Raw genomic sequence first — 27,318 nt, forward strand, 5'->3', positions numbered from 1 at the left:
CAAGTTTCCATCCAACTGTTTTATGCAAGTAATGTAGATGACAAATAAAAATAATCTGGCCCTTTTTTCATAATAATAATCTGATCAGGTGCTCTCTAGCCAACAGTGTGCAGATAGAGCTGTTGGCTAGAGAGCACGTGCCAATACAAGAGTAGACACACTTGCTATATAACGCAACATTTTTTGTGAGTGGAAAATGCGATGGAAACCCATTTAACTTGCAAGTTATTATATGTGCACTTCGTCATCACGAACAGTTTCTCATCTGCAACTATTACATTTGAGGGAAACATCTCAGGGTGGGAAAATGCAGATTTTTAGATATAAATGATTTAAGAATATTCACCAATTGGATGGAAACCTAGCTATTGTGGGTATTTAGGGTCATTTAGACTTCAAAAATACAATGTTTCAGAAATTAGTTTGGGAAATATATGTTGTGAAAGAAATCCTATCAGTTCTTCAAACCAAAAGAGTGCCAGTTGATTGACACACAGAAATATTTCTCCATCAAAAAAGCAATAATAATGTTTTCAGCCACTGCTGATATTTCTGCTCCCTGCCTCCACCTCATACTCCTGGCCTTTCCTCTATCCAACACCTGCTGTGACACTAGATGAAACAGGACCAATACAACATCTCTGTGCTCATACCTCTAGCCCAGCCAAGCACAGCTTAACCCACCTCCCCACCCCTGACATAGCTTGCGCCTCTCTCTCGCAAACCAACCAAATTTATATCCCACACGACAACAACCCCAGTGCCGGTGCGGATGGCTTTTCCAGCGGCCGTAATGGGAAAATGTGCGCTGTCGGGAAAGGTTATGGGATTGGGATGGGTGCGAGGACCTGTCGGCAATGCTGAACGCAGCAGGATTCCATTATAAACTTGGCAGTTGGCCACCGCAGCCCATTTACTGGGAATCACAGAATTTTTGTCAATCTTTACCAGTAAAGGGTAGCCCATCAATACCAGACACTAGAGAAAATAGCTCACACATACCAACACACAGGCATATCACCTCCGGACAGATGCTGTCTGAAAAACCACAATATAAAATTCTCATTTCCATCACGATGGAGAGTCTATTTGTATAGTTTTTCCATTACATAGAGGAGAGGAAGACAGGATAGTGAAAACATACAGTATATAAACAACCTAATAAAAAATCACAGTCTCAATCTATGTCAAACTAAATCTATGTCAACAACAAATCTCTAACATTCCAGATGAGTTGCCTGAATGAACTGGACACGACATCTATTAAACTACAGATAGATAGAGTTAGACAGGCTGAGTTGTGTGTTTGTATGTGCGTGTGGTGGTAGATTTGTTTGTGTGTGTGTGTGTGTGTGTGTGTGTGTGTGTGTGTGTGTGTGTGTGTGTGTGTGTGTGTGTGTGTGTGTGTGTGGTGGTAGATTTGTTTGTGTGTGTGTGTGTGTGTGTGTGTGTGTGTGTGTGTGTGTGTGTGTGTGTGTGTGTGTGTGTGTGTGTGTGTGTGTGTGTGTGTGTGTGTGTGTGTGTGTGTGTGTATGTGTGTGTGTGTGCGTGCGTGTGTGTAAATGTGTATGTGTGTGAGCACTTACTACAACAGCAGGACATTGAGGGAGTGTGAACTCTGATTCCTCTGTCAGAGAACATCCATCTCCCCACAGTGAAAGAGTGATAGAAAAGCCACATGTTTTCCTGTTATAAACATCACTGCTAACTACTATTTACTTCACCACAAATATAACAACTAATACAATACAATAACTCACATTTAGCTTAAAATTAACTAGAAAAAATATATTTTCTTCTGGTTCAATATTTTGAAAAATTCAGACCCACTTTATAGACTAATTGAATATTGAAAATCCTGTTTCTATGATTATCCAAGGTCCTAATCCCCAGTGCTAAACAGGAAACATGTATTATCCAAACACATAGTGGAATGCCTAGGAAGAAAGGGAGAGCGCTGCTGTATCGTCAGCCCGTATTATGTACTGGAGAGCCATTAATGGAAAAAGCATTCCATGTTCCTGGTGTTTTCTGCAGGTCTGCAGTGAGAGCATTAGCACTTAAAGCCCCTGTGCCATGATTAACAATCAAACACGCTGTGAGCCTCCATGTTATCCTCCGACGCTCCAGCAGGAGAGAAAATCTCTGTTTTGTCACCAAAATCCTTAATTATTTATTCTCTGAAGAAAGAGGGGTAATACCAAGAATGTTTCCAATCTGCTTTGAGAAATATTTGAAGAAGAAAAAAATCCTAATAAAACACGTCTGAACGAGGGGGTAATTGTGGACAAATGCAGCATTGAAATTCATTTTCAACTCTTTACACACCATTTCAATCTTATTTTCTGCTTGTTAACCACATCTTGTTGGCGAGGGTGGGCAAGACTGGCCAGTATTGATGGGTAATTGTGTATAACTCACTTCTCAGACACGATTTGCATCACTACAAATGTTTCCCATTCTGTGCTACATAAGGCTCAACCCCTTCCATAGAGTAGTGTTTTAAATGCTTATTAGTGGAGGTGCCCAAAGAGGATAACATGGAATCTCCAGCTTTTCAGAAACACACCAAACACACATTTGTTTTACTATCCTTTTAGGGACAAAACAATTGATTCCCATTAAAAATAATTTTTACTAACCACTAACCCTAAACCTAACCCTAAACCTAACCCTAACCTTAACCGCTAACCGCTAACCTAACTCCTAACCCTAACCCCTAACCCTAATTCTAACCCCAACCCTAAACCTAAACCTAACCCCTAAGCCTGAAATTGCCTTTTTCCTTGTGGGGACTGGCGAAATGTCCCCACAAATGTTCCTTGTTTTACTATCTTTGTGAGGACTTCTGGTCCCCACAAGGATAGTAAAACCAAACACACAGACACAGACACACACACACTTACGCACGCACGCACGCACACACACACACACACACACACACACACACACACACACACACACACACACACACACACACACACACACACACACACACACACACACACACACACACACACAGAGGCAAAGCAATTGCATTTTATATGACAGAAGAGGATTGCTCGGTTAGAGGGGAATCTAATGCCTCCTATTGATTCAAACCCCAATTAGGACAGCAGCGCATCTAATTACTCTGCCTAATGCTCCACAGTATTTTCACTGTGTGTGGAGGGCCGAGCAGAGAGGAGAGGAGAGGAGGGAAGGGGAAGCAGCATGACTGGGAGGGTTAGGAGGCCATGGAGGGCAGCAGAGTAGCCCTACACAGCCACCCACATATTCACAGCCCCTCCTCTACAAGCCTACCGTAGCTCTGTAGCTACAGATAGACACAGTACAGGCTGGGAGCTGAAGAACAGTGATACAAGATGAATGGAATAACATAGTACTAAGATCTACCAACTCTAAACAATTACTTGTAGAAGATTTAGCGCCTACATTTCTAAGCTTTAGCTAATTATTTTATTCACATGTGTTTCTCATGTTCGGAGTAAGATTTTGGTGTCCCAGGAAAGTGGAAACTGCTGTTTTGGAGCAGATGTGCCTCTATCAAGATTCATTTTAATTTGTTGATGTTAATCCAATTGTTTTAACATTATAGCAATTTACATGAGCCAATGAAAACCCAGAGCTTTAGAAGCTAGAAGAAAAGACCATGGATCGACATACAGTATTACTTATTAGTTGCTTCTGGTTCAGCAAATTGCAATTATATACATAATTTAAACCTTGGGTCATTGAATCATTTAAATGGTCAGATGGTAATACCATGTCTATATCAGATTTTTTTGGTAAAAATGTAACTTTATGTAGCTTACGGCCTCAGGAAGTGAGGGTGCTGAGGGTGCTGCTATACCCCCTGATAAAAATTAAGAAATACAATCATAAGTGAAAAGAATTATGAAAATAACAATATACCACAAAATTTGTGAACTGGTCCTTTATTAGTCCTGTATTAGCGGAGATAAATACTGCTCAGCACCCCCAACCCAAAACATCTTCCCACGGCCATGGCTTATGGTACACATCAATTATTGTTACTGCTTGGATAACCTTATCTACTAAAATGTATGGATTTTTTTCACCCATTATTTTCACACTGCGCAGAACACCGGAAGAATTATCAATGTGAATTATCACTGTGAATCATTGTAATGTTTGTTTATGTGTCAATTAATCCCGTAAGAGATGGGTTGCCAACAGGCGATTTTATACACAAAGAAAATGTAATTCGATCATTCATTCATCAAAAGAGGTGAGACGGAAGAAATAGGGAGACGTGCCCTTGGCCTTGAACTGACCTGTGGGGAGAGGCCGTTGCTGACCGGGTTCATGTGATTGCTGGCCGCTGATTGGCTCATGAAGCTGTCTGAGTAGCTGGAGAAGCTGTGGCGATTGGACGAGAGGCCGTAGGCGGAGCTGCCATCAGAGAGTCCTCCCTGGTGCATTGAGGACGGAGGCAGGGGCTGGGGCCGATGCAACGTACTGCTGCCATCTGAACCAATAACAACAACACTGAGTGAGGATGTGAGACAAGAGAACCACAACCAAATACACTGCACACATAAAGTTCAGCCTTGTTCACAACCCTGAAAAATGATTTACACACCCCAGCCTTTAGAGACTTATGCCCCAAAACGAACCACTAAAAGAGATACAAATGTTGTATTAGAAAATTACTCAAAAAATACCTTTTGAAATTGTCATGTTTTAGTGGCTTGTGCCTCAGACACCATGTGTCTCTTTTTCATGTGCTTTATGTCGGTTAGAAATATTCTGCTCTTGTAATTGGTAGCAAACTCCGACAAAACCTTAGGCTGTTTCCCTGTCATCATGTAACAAAGACTTAACTACTGCCTGTATGGATCCTATACGTTGCATATAACTGCTATATGATGGCTCAAGTGCTACCTAGATAAGATGAAAACACAACCATATAAACAAACATTTGAACCTGAAACAGCCTCAGGGATAAGCAGATGTGGAGGCTTGTGTGTGAGTGTGTGCGAATGTGTGTGTACGTGTCTTACCCTGTGACAGTGTAGTGCCGGGGTACGAGGACTCAGGTAGCTGGTAGGTAGGTAGACTGGGCATCCCCGTGGGCGGGAAGCCTCCAGGTAACAGGTGGTTGAAGGCAGCCAGCTGATTGGCTCCTGCCTGCTTGCGCCATCTGGCCCTTCTGTTGCTGAACCACACCTGGAGGGAAAAACACAGATGAGGACAATATGGAGAGGACAAACTACAGAACAAGAGAGCCAGAGAGAGAGAGAGAGAGAGAGAGAGAGAGAGAGAGAGAGAGAGAGAGAGAGAGAGAGAGAGAGAGAGAGAGAGGGGTACTACCCCTCAGGTTTGCTCCTCTATGATAAACTGTCTGTAAGAGCTAAGCACTCTCTCTCAGCAACCCCTAGGTTGTGCATACTAGAATATATGATTCTCGGAATGCTCCAAATGAATTTACTGTGTGGTCCTGCCAGCTGTGATTCATCTGCCTGTGTGAGAAGTGGTGGTGGTTGTGGTGGAGAAGCTAGCTAGTCCCTGTGGGAGCCGGAGCCAGAGCCGGCATGGAGGCTCAATGGTTTGTCCCTGTTTTTCTTCTTAAGTGGCTGAAGCTGTGATCTGTGTCAACAAGCTGCCCTAAGCCCTCTTCAGATGGAAGAAGTCATTAAGGGGTCAGAGGTAGGGGCCACAAGCAGCAGCATCAGACATCTCAAGTATGTTTGTGAACCTATTAGACATTTGGAGGGAGGCCATAAAGAATGCCACTACAACAGTACACACACACTCTTACTCTCTCTCTCTCTCTCTCTCTCTCTCTCTCTCTCTCTCTTTCTCTCTCTCTCTCTCTCTCTCTCTCTCTCTCTCTCTCTTTATCTCTGTCTCTTATCTCTCTTTCTTTTAATCAGATACATGCAATTGCAAAAATATACCAAGTGAATTATTTCAATTATATTATAAAAGGTGGAGGGATTTAGCAGTTTATTTGTAATCGACACAAAACATAAATGAATATTCCTTTGTACAGTCTAGCATGTAAATAGCTCATCCTGTAGATCTTAGTCTTCTTAAGATATCTAAATCAAATGTAGAATTGTACCGAAATGCACACAAAATGTCCAACACCATTATCAACTTTCAACCACGAATTCACAATGTCAACTCCCTGAATGGGAGAGACTAAAGAGGCTCCTTTTAAACTGCAGTGATTTACACATTTTAAAAAGGCTTCTGCTTCAACAAAACATGAATATAATCAGGCCCTTTGAAAAGAGCAGCCATACAGCCAGCAACCTGTTCCATTTAACCAAGACAGGGCCTGGGCCCAGTATGTGCTAAAGGTTGAAGGACACTGATCTATGCCTCGCACTGGCAATTCATCAGAGTTTAATACACTGTCAGCGCAGTTCATCTGCTGTTGTGTTTCAAACGGCCTGGCCTATTGTGAAGCCAGATGAAAGGATTGGACAAAAGGGCTTCCATACGCCAGGCAGAACACTGGGCACAAAGAGGGGGCGTCCCTTTTAAACAGCTCTTAAAGAGCCTAACTTTCAAGGGAGTAACACAGGGACACACTCACTGCTATTGGGGCCTCTCCTTCTCCTGAACACAAACATATGCTACACATAAACTCACATACACAGAGATCTCTCAATCACAAAAAGAGAGATCTCGGTTTGAATTGTGAGTTATACAACGCACTGTATCTCTTAGGCCTTAATCATGTCTGCATCTAGTTTCAATTTCATCAAGAGCGTCTCATGTGATAAAAAAGTGACTGAGATGTCAAAATACCCCACTGTACAAGCACTCGCATGAATCAAGCCTCTCAACTTCTAACCCCAACCAACAGGGAGCCTCTTCTGGAAGCAGATCATTTCCTCACACTTCCCATTCAACAAACAAACTCTTCCAGACCAAATAAAGCACTGCGAGGGCTCAGGGCTACTCTGGTGCCCCCACTGATATGACTGCCATTGGGATGTAGTGGAGCGTGGTACTGGTTCTGAGCTGGAGCTGCTGATTTCCCGCTGGGGCTAGACAAACAGCTGCCTGCTTCCCGGGATGGGCATGGGGATACACCCCTTCCTTCCAGAGACGCCCAATCACCTGGCCCTGTAGTGCCACCCTCACCTCCAACCTCTGAAGCTCACCCCACCCCTCTTTAAAAGTCCTTATTTTTATGTCAGCCTCGCCACAGGCAGGAGGTGTTCCATCATGCCATACACAAAACACACAGAAATGCCTTTGCCACTTTCTCTTATTCCTTCACTTCACTTTTCTCTTTCTAATACTCTGTTTTGTTCTCTCTTTTTCCATTTTGCTCTCTCACCAAAACACATTAGCAAACTCTTGTCTTCTGAAGTCCTCAGATACATAATTCACACAATTTCCTGATAGAATGTCCCTCTCATCCTCATGTCAGTATATAAATACATAATAGGATGTAGTTAAGAGTGGTGCATGGAGATGTCTCAACATCTCCCTCCCCTGCCCTGTGGTCTCCATAGCCACCCTTCTACCTTAATGAGAGGGGAGCCTGTGAAGAGCATCTGTCTAAGTGAATTTACTCTGAGGCTTTGAACGAGCCCGCCTCGACGCCGATCTACTCAAGTCAACTAAAATGCCAAAGGCTGCAGCCCTATCGAGTTAAAGCTGGCAAACATTGGGCCCAATGTGCCCAGGTCAATACCGTATTGTTGGGCGAGAGGGGGTCATGCGTCAGTGCTGCTTCAGAGGAGATGGAATGTTTTACTTCAGCAGCCATGGGTTTACAGCAGAAGACTCTGAGATAAACATACACACAAGACCTGGGTCCAAATTCTACTTAGGGTATTTCTAATTACTTTCAAAGACATTTGGAAGTAAGCATTTAAATATTTTTCATTTGAACAGACAAGTCGTTAGATATTGGAATGTATTTGAAAATACTCAAATACACTGACTCAAATATACTCCCATGCATTTAACCCAGGTATTTGAAAATACTCAAATAGTAGACTATTTAAAGAAAATTATTTGAAAATACTTCCAATAGAGGTAGGTGTCATAAAAAAATTAAATACAAATTCACATGACCCTCCCCTTGTACGGAAAAATATACACCCTCCCCCCATAGAATGAACTCAAAATAATGTTTATGAACAAAAATAACAATAACTGTAGCGACCCTGTGTTTCTAATCGTGGATATGGACTTTGCACTTCGGCATGCTTTTGTGGCACAGTCGATGCCACACATGGCTACGGCCAGAAGGTTGAGTGTTTGCCGACCATGACAGACGAGCTCACTCTCCCTGCCTGTTTCAATACATTACGATCAGAGCCAGCTGCAGACAATGATGAGCTAGGGGGAAATCAGATTCTCAACATTTTGATGCTATATTGATCATTATTTTAAATATACGCAAAGAATTCCCCTCCAACAGGTTTCTGTGCCAAAGCACCACACAACCAATAAACAAAGCATACCAACTTCAGGCCCTTCAATATCATGGTTTGTGTTTTCAACACCACAATCAATAGACTATGTCAATCTTCACAAACAGAAAATATATACCTTGTAGGCTTCTCCAGTACCAAAGGCTTGGCTTGACAATCTCTGAATGTCATTAACCTTGTTGGTGTTTTGTAACAGACGTCTCTTTCCATTCATCTATTGGCTGCTGCACAGTTTGGATTGATTGACTTTATTTGTCCGTTTAACAAATACATATATACTCAAAGTTTTTTTTAAGTGACCGGGATTGTACAATAAAGTCGGGGACTTATTTCCATTGTGGCCCCAATTTTTACATAAATACAATTACATTGATACAGACACATTACAGATACGAAAACATGCTCAACCTCCAGATGAGTATGAGGGGAGAGTTTAAGTACAATTCTTACAAGCTTGTTTATCTGGTAGCGTATACTTTAGATGTTTGGGGCTGCTGGTGAACCATGGTGTGCAGGCATAATCAAAGTGACGCTGGACTAGCACACTTGCCAGAGTCTATAGTGTGTCTATAGCTAGGTTTCCATCCAAATGGCGACAGATTTTCATGTGAATATCATGTAAACAATATGCCATTTCAGAGTTTTCTTTAGGAGGATTTGGCGCTAGACAACATGACAGGGAAGATTTTAATGTCCCGTACATTTGAGAAATTTAAGGAACATCCATATGCATTCAGATCCAACCTGGGGCAGCCAGCGCCATCAAAAACGAGGGATGTTGGCCAAATGAGACACATTTACATGTCCTTAAAAACAGCTATAACAAATTACAAAAACACTATTCCGTGTGTGTCGGTGTGTAGCATATGCAAAACTATAGCAAATTTTGTTTTATGTTTTTATGCTACAATAATTGTCCACCTCACAGTTCAGCTGTAGGAGAGTCGGAAATGTATCAGGGAATTGCAAGCATAGGCCTATAGGCTTAGGTGTCCACTGTATGACATGAATATTTTAATATACACTGCCGTTCAAAAGTTTGGGGTCACCTAGAAATGTCCTTGTTTTTGAAAGAAAAGCAGATTTTTTGTCCATTACAATAACACAAAATTGATCAGAAATACAGTGTAGACATTGTTAATGTTGTAAATGACGATTGTAGCTGGAAACAGCAGATAGGCGTACAGCGGCCCATTATCAGCAACCATCATTCCTGTGTTCCAATGGCACGTTGTGTTATCTAATCCAAATGTATCATTTTAAATGGCTAATTGATCATTATAAAACCCTTTTGCAATTATGTTAGCACAGCTGAAAACTGTTGTCCTGATTAAAGAAGCAATAAAACTGACCTTCTTTAGACTAGTTGAGTATCTGGAGCATAAGCATTTGTGGATTCGATTACAGGCTCAAAATGGCCAGAAACAAAGACCTTTCTTCTGAAACTCATCAGGCTATATTTGTTCTGAGAAATGAAGGCTATTCCATGTGAGAAATTGCCAAGAAACTGAAGATCTCGTACAACGCTGTTTACTACTGTCTTCATAGAACAGCGCAAACTGGCCCTAACCAGAATAGAAAGAGGAGTGGGAAGCCCCGGTGCACAACTGAGCAAGAGGACAAGTACATTAGAGTGTCTAGTTTGAGAAACAGACACCTCACACGTCCTCAACTGGCAGCTTCATTAAATAGTATCCGCAAAACACCAGTCTCAATGTGAACAGTGAAGAGGCGACTCCGGGATGCTGGCCTTCTAGGCAATTTTCTATCTAAATATTTTGTATAAAGATAAGCATTATATTGTTAGATTATGGGAGTAACTCTGGCAGGCCTGAAACATTCTTCCTCACCTCAAGTTGAACTGTCGGAGTCAGTTGGAGCGCTGGGGTGGACTGCCTTCATATCATAGCCTTGCAGTAGTTAAAACTTAATAATAGCCACACCATAACAAACCTTCAGAAATTCAAAAAAACTTTATTAAGGTAATATCAAAAGTAAGTCAGGCCATTGTTTATAGGGAAAATATGAGCAGATGAGTGAATGTAAACCAGGGGAAAAATGCACTACCTTCCCCTGTGCCCAATAAAAAACACATGAAATTCCACAAAGCAAAATATTAAGTTTGACAACCCTCCCCTATTTTGGACCACCCTCCCCCCCAGTGAATTTAGATCTGTCCTTAAGTATTTAAAAAACAAATGCCAAAATATACATGTATTTCAATCCAGGTCTGTTAGGCAGGCGTGCGTCAGACACACACACACACGCACGCACACACACACACACACACACACACACACACACACACACACACACACACACACACACACACACACACACACACACACACACACACACACACACACACACACACACACACACACACACAGCCTGCAGCTGAGGAGGATTTGAAGCTGTACTCTGGAACCCAATCACAAAGTCACCTTGGATGACAGATTCTCCTCTGCTCTCCCCAATCCGGTTTAATTCCTCTACACTACAGAGAGAGAGAGAGCTTCATCCCTCCTCCATGTCTCCCTCCATATGTACCTCAAAGTCTGCATCTACAGCATCCATGTCAGTCCTGTTTTGTTTTGTCAGTGTAAGAGGTTTGCTGGTTGCCTGGCTTCCTCTATACTGGGGCTAACATGGACTCTATGTGTGAATCCCTGCAATATACTGGAGGAAGTTGGAGGGTGGGGGAGGGTAGAAAACCTGGGGAACCACCACATCTCCTAGGACTAGAGCTTACTGGAGCCTGGGAGACAAAAAGAGACCCGCTTTAAAGTGGTTGAGCTACTGAGCTGAGCTGAGCACAGACATGGAGGGGGTGGCAGGGACTGTAGCGGAGGTTGGGGGACATGAAGGTTGGAACAAATGTCAGGCAAGTTGAAGGTCCTGAAAACATGTCCCCGGGTCTAGTGAAGTGAAGGTGGGGAGAGATAGGTGTTAACAACAGTTGCTTTGATATGGCTTTGATGTGGCATGTACATATCCTTTAATATAATCTCTTATCTGAGAGAGTGGCATTTGCCTGGGTCTGTATTCCACCGTTTCTCTTGGCCTCACTCAATAATAAACATAACACAATGGAATCTATAGAGCTGAGGATCTGATTCGGTAATCACTGATCCTCGATAACACTAACACAACACTGCAATGCATGACATTACATTGCATTCAAACCCTTCCTAAAATATCCTTTGTCTCAAATAGAATCTAATCGTCTTCATTTAATTTCAGACAATCGTGAAGAGCGTTTTTGAAAGGGAGTTATTGTCAGAATGATATGTTTCTTAAGCCAACGGTGCCACATGTGCACCTTCTACAAAGTGAACAATGCGCCACAAAAACAAGAACGAACCTCCTTCTCATGTCTTTTCAATGGCGCACTCCACAAACAGACAACGAACACAGTAGTGCAAAGAGGCGAAACAACATAGAAATCCTCATCGGTTTTATACCACATACTACCCACCCTCACTAGCTCTTGCTGTTTCTCTCTATGCCTGCCTGCCTCACTGCCTGCCAGACTGGCACTATGCTAATTAGAGTAGCTGGGAGTGAGAATTTGAGAGGAGAGTGGGATTAGCTCGATAAGTATCAGGAATACAGAGGGACTGAAGGAAAGTCATTTCATTTCTAATAATAAGAAACTGTTAGAACATTCACACAGATGTATTGCAACAATTTCTCCTCCACAATCTACATAACCCCTATTTATTCCTTTATGGAACCGACATAAAACCAGACTGGTGGGAACATGGATGACTGTTGGATTGGGTGGGCTCTGCCATTGTTACTAGTGAATCCTACTATTCCGTTCTCTCCTGCCATTGGTAATCACCTAGCGGGACAACAACCTAGTAAATCTCTATTAAATCTCTATTTCACATCTCTATAGCATCATTATGTTTATCCTAAACTAAATTAAAGGAATATACACTCAGTGGCCAGTTAGTATTAAGTACAGCCATCTAATACCGGGTCGGACCCTCCTTTGCCTCCAGAACAGCCTGAAATCTTCAGGGCATGGATTCTACAAGGTATGGTGTTCAAACGTTGATCAATTGGTATCAAGGGACCTAATGTGTGCCAGGAAAACATTCCCCACACCATTACACCACCACCGTCTCCCTGAACTGCAGGCAGGATAGGGCCATGGACTCTGCTGCTTGCGCCAAATCCTCACTCTGCCATCAGCATGACGCAACAGGAACCGTCATTCGTCGGACTAGGCACTGTTTTTCTACTCCTCAATTGTCCAGTGCTTCTTCTTGGTTTTAGCTGACAGGAGTGGAACCCGGTGTGGTCATCTGCTGCAATAGCCCATCTGTGACAAAAACCAATGAGTTGTGCATTCTGAGATGCCGTTCTGCACACTACTGTTATACTGCACTGTTATTTGTATGTTTGTGGCTCGCCTGTTATCGTGCACGATTCTTGCCATTCTCCTTCGACCTCTCATCAACGAGCTGTTTTTGCCCACAGAACTGCAGCTGACTGGATGTTTTTTGCTTGTCACGCCATTCTCAGTAAACCCTAGACATTGTTGTGCATGAAGAGCCCAGCAGGCCGGACGTTTCTGAGTTACTGGAACGGGCGCTCCAGGCACCGACGATCATACCACGCTCAAAGTCGCTTAGGTCATCAGTTTGGCCCATTCTAATGTTCAATTGAACAGTAACTGAATGCGTCTATGCCTGTATGCCTGAGTTATATATTTATATATAAAAGTATGTGGACACCTGCTTGTTGAACATCTCATTCTAAAATCATGGGCATTAATATGGAGTTGGTCCCTCCTTTGCTGCTATAAAAGCCTCCACTCTTCTGGAAAGACTTTCCACTAGATGTTGGAACATTGCTGCGGGGACTTGCTTCCATTAAGCAACAAGAGCATTAGTGAGATTGTGCACTAATGTTGGGCGATTAGGTCTGGCTCCCTGTCAGCATTCCAATTCATTACAAAGGTGTTTGATGGGGTTGAGGTCAGGGCCCTCTTTAGGACAGTCAAGTTCTTCCACACCAATCTCTACAAACCATTTCTGTATTTACCTCGCTTTGTGCATGGGGGCACTGTCATGCTGAAACGGGAAAGGGTCTTCCCCAAACTGTTGCCACAAAGTTGGAAGCACAGAATTGTCTAGAATGTCATTGTATGCTGTAGGATGAAGATTTCCCCTCACTGGAACTAAGGGGCCTAGTCCGAATCATGAAAAACAGCCCCAGACCATTATTACTCCTCCACCAAACTTTACAGTTGGCACTATGCATCGGGGCAGGTAGCGCTCTCCTGGCATCTGCCTAACCCAAATTTGTCCATCGGACTCCAGAGAATGTTTCCACAGCTCCAGAGTCCAATGGCGGCGAGTTTTACACCACTCCAGCCGACGCTTGGCATTGCACATGGTGATCTTAGGTTTGTGTGTGGCTGTTCTGCCATGAAAACCCATTTCATGAAGCCCCTAATGAACAGTTATTGTGCTGAAGTTACTTCCAGAGGCAGTTTGGAACTCGGTAGTGAGTGTTGCAACCGACCACAGACGATTTTTATGCGCTACGTGTTTCAGCACTCGGCGGTCCCATTCTGTGAGCTTGCGTGGCCTACCACTTCACAGAAGTCCCGAAGTTGCTCATAGAAGTTGACCAGGGCAGCTCTAACAGGGCAGAAATTTGACAAACTGACTAGTTGGAAAGGTGGCATCCTATGACACTTTCACATTGAAAGTCACTGAGCTCTTCAGTAAGGCCAATCTACTGCCAGTTTTTGTCTATGGAGATTGAATGACTGTGTACTCGATTTTATACACCTGTCAACAATGGTTGTGGCTGAAATAGCCAAATCCACAAATTTGAAAGGGTGTCCACATACTTTTGTATATATAGCATTTATATATATATATAATAAAGTGTCAATAATATTGATCTGCACCACAGAGACAAACAAAGCAGGATCCTCTTCTCTCTGTTTTGCGGTTGGCATCGGACGCTTAGCACACTCTCCAGTTAGAGAGGAAAACGTCTTGCCAAATTGATTTCTACGCTGCATAAAAGGATACGCTTATACCTTATTAGATTCCTCTAACTATAATAGCTACATCTAGAATGTTTATTGGGAATGAAAGGGGATCTATGTGTCAGATTTGCTAAGCGCCGCTCAGATGAGCCTCCTCAGCAGAGGTGGGAACCTCAGCCTAAATAGAAGAGAATGTAATTCATTTCAAGTGTGAGGAGCAGAGGATTTACACTGATTTACAGCATTTACAGCCTCTGCCCTCCCTCCCTCCCTCCCTCGCTCAACAGAACACCCCCCTCCCATCCACCTGGCCCATACCTCTGAAGGATAGACACAAGTGACGCTCTTTTCTGTTCTTAATAGTCTGTGGAAGGACTCCACTGCCTGGTCCAGTTCGGAATGAGTGTTTTATTTCAGATGCAGAATGGACAGCACAGAGAGTGGGGTGCTCAGATCAGGAGACAGATATCTAGCTTTATAGGGACAGGTAGCCTGGAACTAATGGCTGTAAGATGTGGATCAGATCCCTTAATTTGTCAGTTGGGGTGATAAAACAGTAGCGGTTCCAGGGGGGGGCTGCTGGGAGCTGTGTTTTAGAGGGTGGTGGGCCTGATGAAGACGGATGAGATAGTGTGATTCAAGATGGCAGGCAGGGGCGAGGAGAGGAGGGGGTTTGGGTTAGCTGAGTTTATAGGGCAGTGAGTTTGGGCTGTGGAGTCACCAGTAAACCAAACACTTGTCACTTCTCGTTAAACCAGGAGGCCTCTTGAGCACCATTCCACATAATAACTCTCATCTTGGAGTGGGCCCATATACCCTCACAGCCAATAGCAATTTTACTATGTGTCCCTGCAGTGTAAACCACAAACACGGGTTAACAGATTATTACAATACAACAGGGTAAGCTGTAACCACAACCACAAATCCTACTGAAGAAGAGATGGATCTTTAAGATCCTACAACACTGACCCTCTGCTTTGGGTTTCTGACTCACCCCTACTGCCCTCTTAGCCTCCCCACTCGCTGACATCTGGAAGATGCGTCATTGCAGCTGTGCTGGAGCAGGTCGGCTCTCGGGCCAAAGGTCCTTCTGTCCAGCCCAGAGATTGGCCATTTGGGCACCTATGTGAAACCCCAGCTGGCTGACATCTTCAAAACGCATGGACACTAAAACTGTCAAGTTCACACATCGAAATCCAGCCTTTGGCCCCATGTCTTTTTCAATGTATTGATTCAATTGGGAGCAGTTTTAGAGAAGAGGCTTTACCGTTTTTCTTATATCATCATGTCTGCAGTGGTCAGTGTGGCCAATTAGGACGTGTCTGAGTACTTCAGCAGGCTGACGAGGAGCAGGGGAAGTCCCTGGTGTGCAGATGCAATGGGGCAGTGCTTTGGCAAAGCCAATGAAAAAAACACACGACTCTTGAAAAAGAAACAATTACACAATGGGCTCCATAGTCCATCCTAAATCCTCCTCCCAACTCACTTGCCAAACAACTGAGCAACATTGAAGACTGATGTCCATTATTTACTTCCAGAGTCAGTTTCTTGGGGTGACCTTCTCAGAAAATTAAGTTTGAGTTGACCTTAGGAGACTTTAAAAGCGTTTTAGAATTAGATTATGAGGAAAACTGCATTAACAAATTATATCCTTGTCTCAAATACCTCAGGTTTTCACATGACATAATTAAGCTATATTATCTTGCAGGAGTTTCCTTTCAGTTTTCAACCATGTATTTTCTCTTTGCGTTTAGACTTCAAATTACCACCAGTTTCCATAAATACTCTAGAGGCAAATGCTTGAAGAGATTCTCTCTGAAATTGAAATGTAATTGACCTACAAATAGGGCTGTGAAGTGCCTGGAACATGGACAAGACAGAGGACACTGTGATCTCTAGCCCACATGACACTCTGCCTGCTCAACCAATCAGAGACAGGTTTGCTGGATCTTTTCTTCTACAATCATAATGAGCTTCACAAAGAATTCAGCTCCACTCTACAAGGTCTAATATTGATGCTACATTTAAACAAATTGAACCAAATGAACAGCATAGTAAATACAAAGCATTTTAACCCATCTGTTATTATTCAGAATCTATGAGACATGCATGTATTTTCCAGATGTATTTCATGAGACCGCCATTACACTGTAATGGAGGACAATCTTCAGAAAAAGATATTCACCAAATAATGACTGAAAGACCTTCCCACTTCCCTTTCCAAGTTTGCCTCATAAGTATATTTGAAACATTCTAAAACGTAATATATCGCAAGAAAATACACATGAAATAAATCTCTCAGCATCATCCTGAGTGCTGCATCAACCATTTTGGCATACACCTTTCTGTTTGGAGGGTTCGCTAGACAGACAAAGACATGTGTGGAATCAGTTACCCCTAACCGCATGTCTGGAGTGTGAGGAACAGTTAGCACGCGGGGTGGTTCAGAGTTTGGGAGGTTTAGGGGGAGTGAGCGAGGGGCTGTGGTAAGAGGAGAGGGTTGCCCCGGTCCTTTTTTACTAACGTCTGATTGATTAATGTTGTTGTCAGTGCATGGGGTCCCTGGAGAGGATGAGAGACCCTATGTGATATGCACAGGGGTTTACAAGCAGAGGCATGCTTGAAAGTGATAGGAGAGAGATCCTGGCCAAAGGCCGAAATGAGAAATCCATAAGGAATGCATTTCTTCTCTCTCTCTCTCTCTCTCTCTCTCTCTCTCTCTCTCTCTCTCTCTCTCTCTCTCTCTCTCTCTCTCTCTCTTTCTCTCTCTCTCTTTCTCTCTCTCTCTCTTTCTCTTCTCCCTCTCTCTTTCTCTCTCTCTCTCTCTTTCTTTCTCTCTCTTTCTCTTCTCCCTCTCTCTTTGTCTTCTCTTCTCCCTCTCTCTTTCTCTTCTCCCTCTCTCTTTCTCTTCTCCCTCCAGAACAGCTGCCGCTATAACTCTACTGTATTTTCCTTCAGTGTTACATAAAACCAAATGGTACACAAGCTGTCGGGCAGGTTCTGGAATAGAGTCTTGGGTGTGAAATAAATGGAGAATCCCCTGTCAAGGCCTTCTTAGAACAGATGAGAACTCACAGATAGCAGTGAACTCACAAAGGTGAGGTGGGGGGGTAGAAATATGGGGAAAAAAGAACTGCACTGGGAAGAATAAATATATCATCGCCATGTGTGACAAACAGCAGCAGGAGACCAAGAAGAGGATAAATGGAAAAATAAGAATATAAAATAAGGTCCAATTGGGCATGACATGGATGCATTCAAATGTATTTATGCAAAAACATTGGCAGCATTTTTTACTCCCAAATTATGTTATTGGCAAATGGATGGCTTCGATTTCAGTGAAGTGGGATGAATTGGAAAACATTTTGGGGGAAAAAAAACATATCTATCTAAACCACATTATAGTCAGCTGGAAGCATATTGCATTAAGGATGGCAAATACATTTTCCACGATACAAGTAGTTTGTCTTACATTTGATGAGCTAATAGGGAACATAGCCTACTGATAAACTATTCCTGAAAAAAATTCCTGAAAACGTTAAGTCCAAACGTATCTAAAATAACTCTGTAAACTCCATTAACTCAGATTTGGTTAGATGTAAAAAACTATACCAGGATATTATAACTAGTGTGTCAAAGTACAGGAAAACAGTGTTTTACATCAGTGTCATAAACACCTGGATAATTCTCAGCAGCCATGACAGTGTATGTGTTGATTGTTTGTGTGTCTAACTAACCTGTACGCGGGCCTCAGTGAGCTTGGTCCTCTGGGCCAGCTCTTCCCTGGTGTAGATGTCTGGGTAGTGTGTCCTCTCAAAGGCCTTCTCCAGCTCCTCAAGCTGCTCGGCTGTGAAGGTGGTGCGGCTTCGGCGCTGCTTCCTCTTCAGGGGAAGGTCCGGCTCCGACTCCACGTCTGAACCCTCGTCTGTACGATTACCTGGGCCAATGGGGAGGGAGGGAGAGGCCAGCTCAGTTAATATTAGGATTACACTTGAATAATATAGTGGAAATTAGCAACAATGAAAAGGAAGTCCATTTTATTGGTTATTCATCTCTTCGGTTGTCTGTTACCCACACGCCTCTGTTCAGAAAGAAATTAGTCACATAGTTGATTAACCAATGTCATTGAAAAGGCAGTAGAAAGTATGGGTGAAAGCCTGAAATGGTCCATACAAGCCATGTTCTGTAGTTTGGGGGCAGAACCACTCCAGAGGCTATGTCGTTTGCTAGAATCATATTATTGAGGGGGAGAGGCTACAAAGAGGATTCAAATGACAGCTTTCCCTCTCTCTGAGCACAACAGAGCAAATATTATCTTAATCTGTGGATATTTATACAGAATATAAGAGGCCTGATACCCAATCCTGCCTGAGAGAGAGAGAGAGGGAGAGGCCCCAGAGGGCTGCAGAGGGCTGCAGGCGGTAAGGGGGAGGAGGGGGTGCTGGGTGGAAGGGTTAATCTACCCAGGCCACCTTGCGGTTCCTCACCACACTATTCTCTCACAATGGCCCAGGGCACACTGCTGCTCAAACAACAGCACAGCCAGAATATACAGAACATAACAACAATATCGCGCCAGAACCATTCAATCCCATATTCTGTGTTTCCATGATGCTGCTGTCAATAAATGAATTACAATATATCTTACAATACTTTTAGGCATTCAACTAAGCTGCTGCATTTTCGCTAGAGGAATATAGATACTGCACAAAGCCATCCAATCCAGGCCAAGAGGAATGTTTCTGACAGTGAATATGTATTACCACAGTGCATTACCATTATAACTGAATTTAGGAAATTGCATCATTTTCACCTCCTCTGCATGTCTATTCAAACTACATGGCCCTTTTCATTTCCTGTTATAAAATTCATATTTTCACAAATGTGCTCAATGAGACATTGACAAGCCAGTGTGACTAGCCAGTGTTGCTCCAGGCCTTGTTGGATTTCATCAGACATGTACAGTCCAGAAGGAGTGAAGGGTAGAGACCAAAACACGAGAGATATAGAAGTAGAGCGTTTGTTGAGAGCTCATTGTCCTTTCTACCCATATAATGACAACCATAACGGTCTTCTGAAAGTTAGCCCAGGTGAATCCCCTGCAATAGCTATGGGCACAACTAAACTCAGTTTAACAATGTCCTCTAGAATGTTTCAACATACCACATGGACAAACGGAAGTCAAATAGCCTCAAAATAACAACTGTGAGAATAAAAGAGCAACCAAATCTGTCTGGGTCTCAAGGCCGGCTCTGGAGTTTAATTAAACAAGGAATTATGGGATTATATGGAGACTATCATTACAGGCCACTCGATGAGTCTTCTGAGAACGTCTTTTTGTCGCCCTGAGCTCACGCTCAACGATTCTCTGCGGATTACATGCGGCCGCAGGACATGAGGCCGCATTCATTAAAATCAATTATTTTGTCTTACTCCTTTAAAGAAAGATTGATTCTCCAACACTGGCTACCACTATTGCAGAGAATACCCTTGAACATACAAAGTTGAATATGTACATATATGGCATATCCCTTTGTTGGTTTTCATGAGGATGTGCAGAGCGATTTGCAGCTAACTAGCCATGACAACACTTGAGACCAGCACAGCGGTCCATAGATCACTTTCCAAAGTCACCTCTGTGTCCTATGGGGGGACGAGGGGGGCGAGGGGGGAACAGGGGGACAGAGGGGAGGGCTGCTCAACGACGACATAGAATTCTGCTTGAGTTATTTTCTTTTGCTCATATTTCTCATCCTTTGTTTATCTATGTGAGAGGGTTAAGAAGTACAAGTGTGGCATATCGTCTAGCCGCTATGTCCAAAATTCCAAAACAAAATCATCCCCCTATATTCCAATCTAAGCATTTTGCAAAGGATTTACAAACAAACTGCATGGCAAACAAGACTAATGAGTATGTACTGCCACCTGTCACTGAGCCCTGGTTACAGTGACATATGTGTCATGGCACACACAGCCAACACGTACGTCTGTTTGTGTGCACGAACTACAAGCAGCAGGCAGCACGCTCTGGGTGAAGGTCAACAGCCCTTTCAGTAATGAGTTTGGGAAACAGGGATGTGAGAAGCAAACCTCATCTCTATCCAGAGCATTCTGCTGAACGGGATGCCAAGATTCATCAACAACACTGGGGCCCCCACATGTACCAAAATGGGTTGTGACAGAAACAGAATTTCTGTCAAACATATGGTTCCTCTCAGAGTTGCATGGCTGTCTGGTTAACGCATCTTACTGTAACTGCACTTTTGGCCACCCTACGAAACCCTTCAGCAGACAACACTATCTACATACACATATATTATGACACTGGATGGATTACACAGAATCCAAATCTTTTTATTTAAATGGTTGTTGGATATTTATGGATGCGGTGCCTCTCAGCCTAAATTATGGAAGAATAAACACTTACTATCTGTTTCCAAGACAACAAAGCTTTTGAATTTGAATAACACATGTCTTCTTCTTGGTTTACAAATCTGTCAATGTTGATAAAGGACAAAACGGTGGATGATTAGCTTACTACCTTGGAATAAAGTCAATCCCTGTGGGCATCGAGGTCAGCTCTCTAACACTTCTCGCTGCTTTGAAACAATACGGTAAATCCTGATTAGACCTGGGTATAATGCTCGGCTGTAATTCCATTGGAAGGTTCTGGGGATATTGATAAAGCACTCGTGCCTCGCCTCATCAGTTATAATAGCAATTAGAGACTAATTATGTAGCAAACATCCAGTGGGCATGATTAGACAGCCATGTATCCTCCATCAGGGCCCTCTGAGGGCCTACTCAATACTGATTTATAAATACAGCGTTGTTTAAACAGAAATTAACCAGGTATTGACCATGTCTTCTAAATTAGAAATGTTTTGTTTACGATTCAAGTAACCTTTATGGACACAAAAAGGAAAACAAGTAAACATATTATACCAAAAGAGCAAATTGTTTTACTAACAGACTTTAATTGAATATCATTACTAAGGAATGGAACCATATGTTTCCCAAAGAGATTGTTTAAGCACTCTGTTACTTCTGAGAATCAAAATCATTGCTTTTTCACAAAGCACTGCTATTTCTAATAATATCCAGTCAGACAGAATGTCAACTCAAGTCAGAACACAACCAACAACAGGGGTCTTGTCTCTGAGAAGCTTAGCAGTTGGTTAATAGTTTAGCGGTGAGTTTAGTGTGAGGTTTAAAGATGGTCCTCCCTCTCTCCTGATGCTCCTCACTGCTGACCCCATGATCTGCTCAGAGCTCAGACTGCAGGCAGATGGAATACTCATCACCCCGACCCCTCCAAACCCCCTCCCCAGCCAGCCCGCCAACCCCATGGACTGTCTTCTTCTCTTCCTCCCATCCTCCTTCTGAGGAGCCCCTACTCTCTCTGTTCTCCATAGGAGAGAAGCTCAGGTAATATGGCATAGATGGACTGGTGTCCAAGGCTGTAGAGTCAATAAAGACTGCTGGGGTCCAGTGATCCACAAGAACATTGTGCTACAATAATGTCAAGCCCTAAAATAGCAGAGACAACATACAATCACAGTCCAGAAAATGATCACACAAAAAAAGCATCTAGGCTACACTCCAACACCATCAACTCCAACTGATCACCACAACACTCCAACACCATCAACTCCAACTGATCACCACAACACTACAACACAGGAGGCTACTAGCAACTGATCACCACAACACTAGAACACAGGAGGCTACTAGCAACTGATCACCACAACACTACAACACGGGAGGCTACTAGCAACTGATCACCACAACACTACAACACGGGAGGCTACTAGCAACGCTTCCACATGATAGCAAAAAAACAAAACAATGCCAAGATGTCTAATATGGTCAAATGTTAACCAATATAATCACATCAACGTGTCAGTGAATATTTAGGTCAAATATAGAAAATATAGATCAGAAATGGATACTTGGACAATGCATATAAAACCTGTGAGGTATTTAAGGATAACAAGTTATAAAGAAGCCTCCATGATGACATGAAGGGAAGCATCATTCCTTGTCTCTCAGATTAACTCTGAGTCAGTATTAGCTCAACAACACTATGGTGTGTTTCCCTAACCCTGTCCCATGAAGGCTGTTTTTGATACCGGAACCAATGGCCTCAATATCAGCTGTACCTTTGCAAACTACCCAAGACATAGGGACAAAAACAGACAGGGCTCTGGCAGTGCAGCATTAGCTCATAATGGCTCATTTTGAAAAGCATATTAGTTCCAGCATAATTACAATCAGGCCTCACGCTCAGTGTTCTGCAGGCATTCACAGGACCAGCCTCAGAGCACCCAGTCACACCAGTTGACTGTGACTGACAGCACATTTTGTTTATTGGTCGTTTTATTCCCTTCATTCCCACAGGACAAAAATAACAGCACATCTTTTCTCTCTATTTATGTTTACTTGTTTATTTTGTGCATGCCTTTTGTCGTAGTTGATGTTGCAATTATACTTTTTGTCAGTCGGAGGGGAGGAATATCAAAAGGCCTAATTATGCAAACAGGCCCTGTGATAAGCAGCAAACGCCTGGATTGGGATCTGCTATCTCTGACATCCATCTGTCTCTGTGCTGTCTCCTGCTCCAGGCCTGAATATAAACATCTCTTCCTGTCCCCAGGATTGCATTGGATTCAACCCCACGTACTGGAGAGGGATGTTTTCGGGGGCGGGGATCATGCAGCAACATCAAATAGCTGACAACTTCCCAATTTGCATTTTTCAGAGAATGAGGCGGCATTTGTCTGTGTGTCCCTCAGTGTTTGCCAAGTTAGGAGAGCCATAGGAGATTATTCAGTTGTGTTACTGAAGGATGGATTTAACATAGAAACCTTATAGTACTGCATTAAAACAAACCTTATAGTACTGCATTAAAACAAATCTTATATTACTGCATTAAAACAAACCATATAGTACTGCATTAAAACAAACCATATAGTACTGCATTAAAACAAACCATATAGTACTGCATTAAAACCTATCTTATATTACTGCATTAAAACCTATCTTATATTACTGCATTAAAACAAACCATATAGTACTGCATTAAAACAAACCATATAGTAATCCATGAAAACAAGGGACATGAGGAACTATACACTCAGATAGACAATGAGCCAGAGACTGAAATTAAAACCTCAATGGTTAATTTAGCAGAATTCTTCAAAAATAATCTAATCTGTTAGTTACCTAGGTCGCCAACCAAAAAACCTCTTCAACGTGAGAATAAGACAAGGAGAATATGACAATATAGCAAGGATGTACCTACCTAATGTTAATATACTGAAATAAATTTGAATCATCATCATCTCCCCTGGTACCAGTGACCTTCTCAGAGCCTGGCTTGGCATTTATCACTAATTGAATCTGGAGATGAGCAACCTCTAGTATGGTTACTGTTATCTGCTTGCAATAAACAAAAGTAACATGTGTCTACTGTAAATGAAAACATTTGAGTCACAGTATTGCACAATTTAGATTATAAGTGTGTTTGAGAGTCCACAACAATGGACTCTCAAACAAGCCCTGACTGTATACATTTTCTTAAATTACATCGCATTGAACTTCCCCTCCTCTCTCAAATGTACAAATCAGTTCTGTCCACTGATTAACTGGTGTCTAAGGACCAAAGGCAGGTGTCTCCCGAGAGTCTCATCAGTAAGTAGGAACCACCTCACCAGTGTACATCTCACACCACGTCAGTACTATGATCTAGAGGACCATACACTCTTAGAAAAAAAGGTGTGATCTTTGGCTGTCCCCATAGGAGAACCCTTTTTGGTTCCAGGTATAACAACAGACTGTTCTACATGGAACCCAAAAGGGTTCTATCTAGAACCAAAAAGAGTTCTACATGGAAACAAAAAAGGGTTCTCCTATGGGGACAGCAGAAGAACCCTTTTGGAACCTTTTTCGAAAGACTGAAAAACAGCTTCTACCTCAAGGCCATCAGACTGTTAAATAGCCATCACTAGCCAGCTACCACCCTGTTGGTTACTCAACCCTGCACCCTAGAGGCTGCTGCCCTATGTACATAGACATGGAATCACTAGTCACTTAAAAATGGAACACTAGTCACTTGAATAATGTTTTTCATACTGCTTTACTCATCTCATATGCATATACTGTATTCTACTGTATTTTAGTCAATGCCTCTCCGACACTGCTCATCCTAATATTTCTTAATTCCATGATTTTACTTTTAGATGTGTGTATTGTTGTGAATTGTTAGATACTACTGCACTGCTGTAGCTAGAAACACAAGCAATAACATCAGCTAAATATGTGTATGTGACCAATACAACTTGATTTGATTTCTATGTGTGTAACGTTTCCCTATGACCCCCCTCCTCATTCATTTGGAATTAAACCTGAGCCTCACATCCAACCAACATCCAACCTTAGACTGTTTTCTTGTGTCTCATTGCTACTGTCAAAATGAGTCTCTTTTCCCTCTGATCAACGTACCAAAGGACAATTCTGATAGTTTACTTTGCTCTGCTCTGTGATAGAATCCCATTCCTGCAAAAGAGGAGAAAAGGGCAAGGGGAGGAAGAAAGACGGAAGGCTCTATAATCTTTGGCTCTCACAACAAACAATTAGCACCCTTTTCTTTATTTGAGGTCGGGCAAGAAATGTCGAAGGGAGGAGAACGAAGAGAAGAGAGGGAGAAGCAGCGAAGAAAAGCGCTACTCTTTTATGGTTCTTGTCATATGGATGAAGGCGCGGTGCGTCCATGAGAGCGCTCGCTCACCTTCAACAACAGGGTGTCCACTGGGCCTCCCGGCTCTTTCAGCCCAGAGAGACAGACTCCTCAGGGGGCCATTAGAGCATGAATAGAGGCCTGACAGCCCTGTGCAGCTCCGCAGGGCATCCATAAACGCTGACATATTGACTCCCCAGGCCTCTGCTCTGCTCTCTCTGCCTGAGTGTGAAACCGTGAAGGGCTTGAAGGGTGCGATTCTTCTTTTTTATGCATACATTCTACCGGTTGGACGTGGGATATTACTAACAATATGATTGTATTACTTTCAGAAACAACTTCTTATTGTGTAAGAGAAAATACTGTTACTCAGAAAGGGCGTAAACTGGTGTAGTCACATCTTTATAAAACGTAAGATTTCACTTTCGTTACATTGTTGATATTTGTACAAAGGCAAACTTGACAGGAAAAGTTATTGTAGTTGGAGTATTTCTTCACTCTTTGTCAAAACAGGGAAAGCAAAAATGTATATTCTTTCAATTCTGATGGATGTCTGGGAAAGTTTTCACAAACAAGTCTGATTTAAATTATATAACTTTAACTTTAACTGACTAATGACTAAAAACTTTAAGTGCCAGGAGTAAAATGCACTCTCCCATTAAAGCGGTATCCCTCTCTCTGCCGACTGAGCCCAGCTTCGCTTTCCAATGGAAAGTCATTTCCTGGGCTAGGGTCCCTGCTAATTGAGGTCACAGTAAAAGTAATGAAATTAAGAAGCAGCGCAGAGCAAATGGAGTCCACAGGGTCCCCGCCAACTGGCAATGGAACTAGAGCCCCAGTCCCCCAACAAAGGCTCCAGAACCTACCCAGGAAATCACACAGTAACTCAGGGCTATGAGTGGAGGTCTCCGGGAGGAACAAATCATTTTCTCAACAAAGCCAAGGAGAGATTACTTTACACAGAATAGGAATGCACAGTGGACAATTTTTCATGCCCCAGGGAAGTTTCCTAATTTTCTGGACAATACCAGGCCGTAAACATTTTTCATTGTGCAGAGGTTTTTATGGTGCCGGGGACAGCTGAAAGACTATTTTTGATCACAGTCTATGTGAGTGCAAATTCACCAAACATAATATCCATAATCCATAAACAACGTCCATAATTTTAAAACATGTTGGCAGTCTTGCTTGAGGGACATACCACTACACCACACACCATCAATCTGACCATAACTACCTAATGGTGCCTGGGGCTTAACCCTATACTAATGATGCCTCTATTACAACACACATGGGACCCAGCAACCCCAAGGCCTAATTAGGACAGATAAACAGTTCATGATGCTGGGCATGATTCTGTCACTAGATTACTGAGGTCATAACCTATGTGGACAAACACGTGAACAAATAAATAAATAAACATAACAAAAATGTATTGTGCCGACAGGTAAATGAGAGACCATCCCAAAGATATTATAAGCAAGAATTAAAGAAGTGAAATGTCTTCTTTCATTCACGCTTTCATTTTCAGATTCAGTGAATTCAAAATGAACACACACTAGTGTATCTCCAAATAGTTCCTGAGGATCCAAAAATATATAGATATTTCCTGTTTGGAGGGTTGGATGGGGACATCAGTAAGTCGTCACAGTGCTTGATATTAACATCTGAGTTCTGTACTCCATATTGTGGCTTTACAATGTAACGGAGAAGCAAAGCTTTTGAAATGAGAGAACATATTCCCCAAGGAGAGAATGACAGAGGATGCAGAAATAAGCCCATTAGTTGAAAATGGAGGACCAGGCACCATTTGAAGTTGTTATTTTTCAGGCTGGAACGGCAGCTCCACCCCACCGTTTCAACTCTCCATAACATTTTAACTGGGTGGAAAAAAACACATTTCTGATTTGCAACACTTACCGGAACATGTTTATTGTCTTTGTGCGTGTCAAAAAATGTCCACATGGACAATTAAAACAAATGAAGATTGCAGTTGCAAGGCAGATTAGGAGCATAAAATGGGAAATGTTCTGGCCCTAAGTAGCATAGGCTAATGGTGATTTTTAAACTAGCAGACCATGGTCAATGTCTCTCATTCATCACTAAGAGAGCTGGGCACACTGCTCTAA

At 42.6% G+C, this 27,318-nt stretch overlaps 1 protein-coding gene across 8 annotated transcripts in view; it reads right to left on the bottom strand.

The window, feature by feature from the left end:
• Positions 1–27,318, bottom strand: part of LOC109896310 (paired box protein Pax-7) — a 62,915-nt gene that overhangs the window by 18,778 nt on the left and 16,819 nt on the right. For 4 of the 8 annotated variants that reach the window (XM_020490584.2, XM_031816734.1, XM_020490574.2 and 1 more), the window contains exons 5-7: positions 18,189–18,376; positions 5,028–5,193; positions 4,299–4,492 (exon numbers count right to left, since the gene is read on the bottom strand). In XM_020490584.2, the coding sequence (XP_020346173.2) occupies positions 4,299–4,492; positions 5,028–5,193; positions 18,189–18,376 (548 nt within the window). Of the gene's footprint in view, positions 1–4,298; positions 4,493–5,027; positions 5,194–18,188; positions 18,389–27,318 lie in introns of all 8 variants that reach the window. The other 4 variants (XM_020490594.2, XM_020490578.2, XM_020490569.2 and 1 more) reach the window with 1 other exon arrangement.

This window comes from Oncorhynchus kisutch, linkage group LG1, assembly GCF_002021735.2.
Source record: "Oncorhynchus kisutch isolate 150728-3 linkage group LG1, Okis_V2, whole genome shotgun sequence".
In the NCBI taxonomy this organism is placed as follows: domain Eukaryota; kingdom Metazoa; phylum Chordata; class Actinopteri; order Salmoniformes; family Salmonidae; genus Oncorhynchus; species Oncorhynchus kisutch.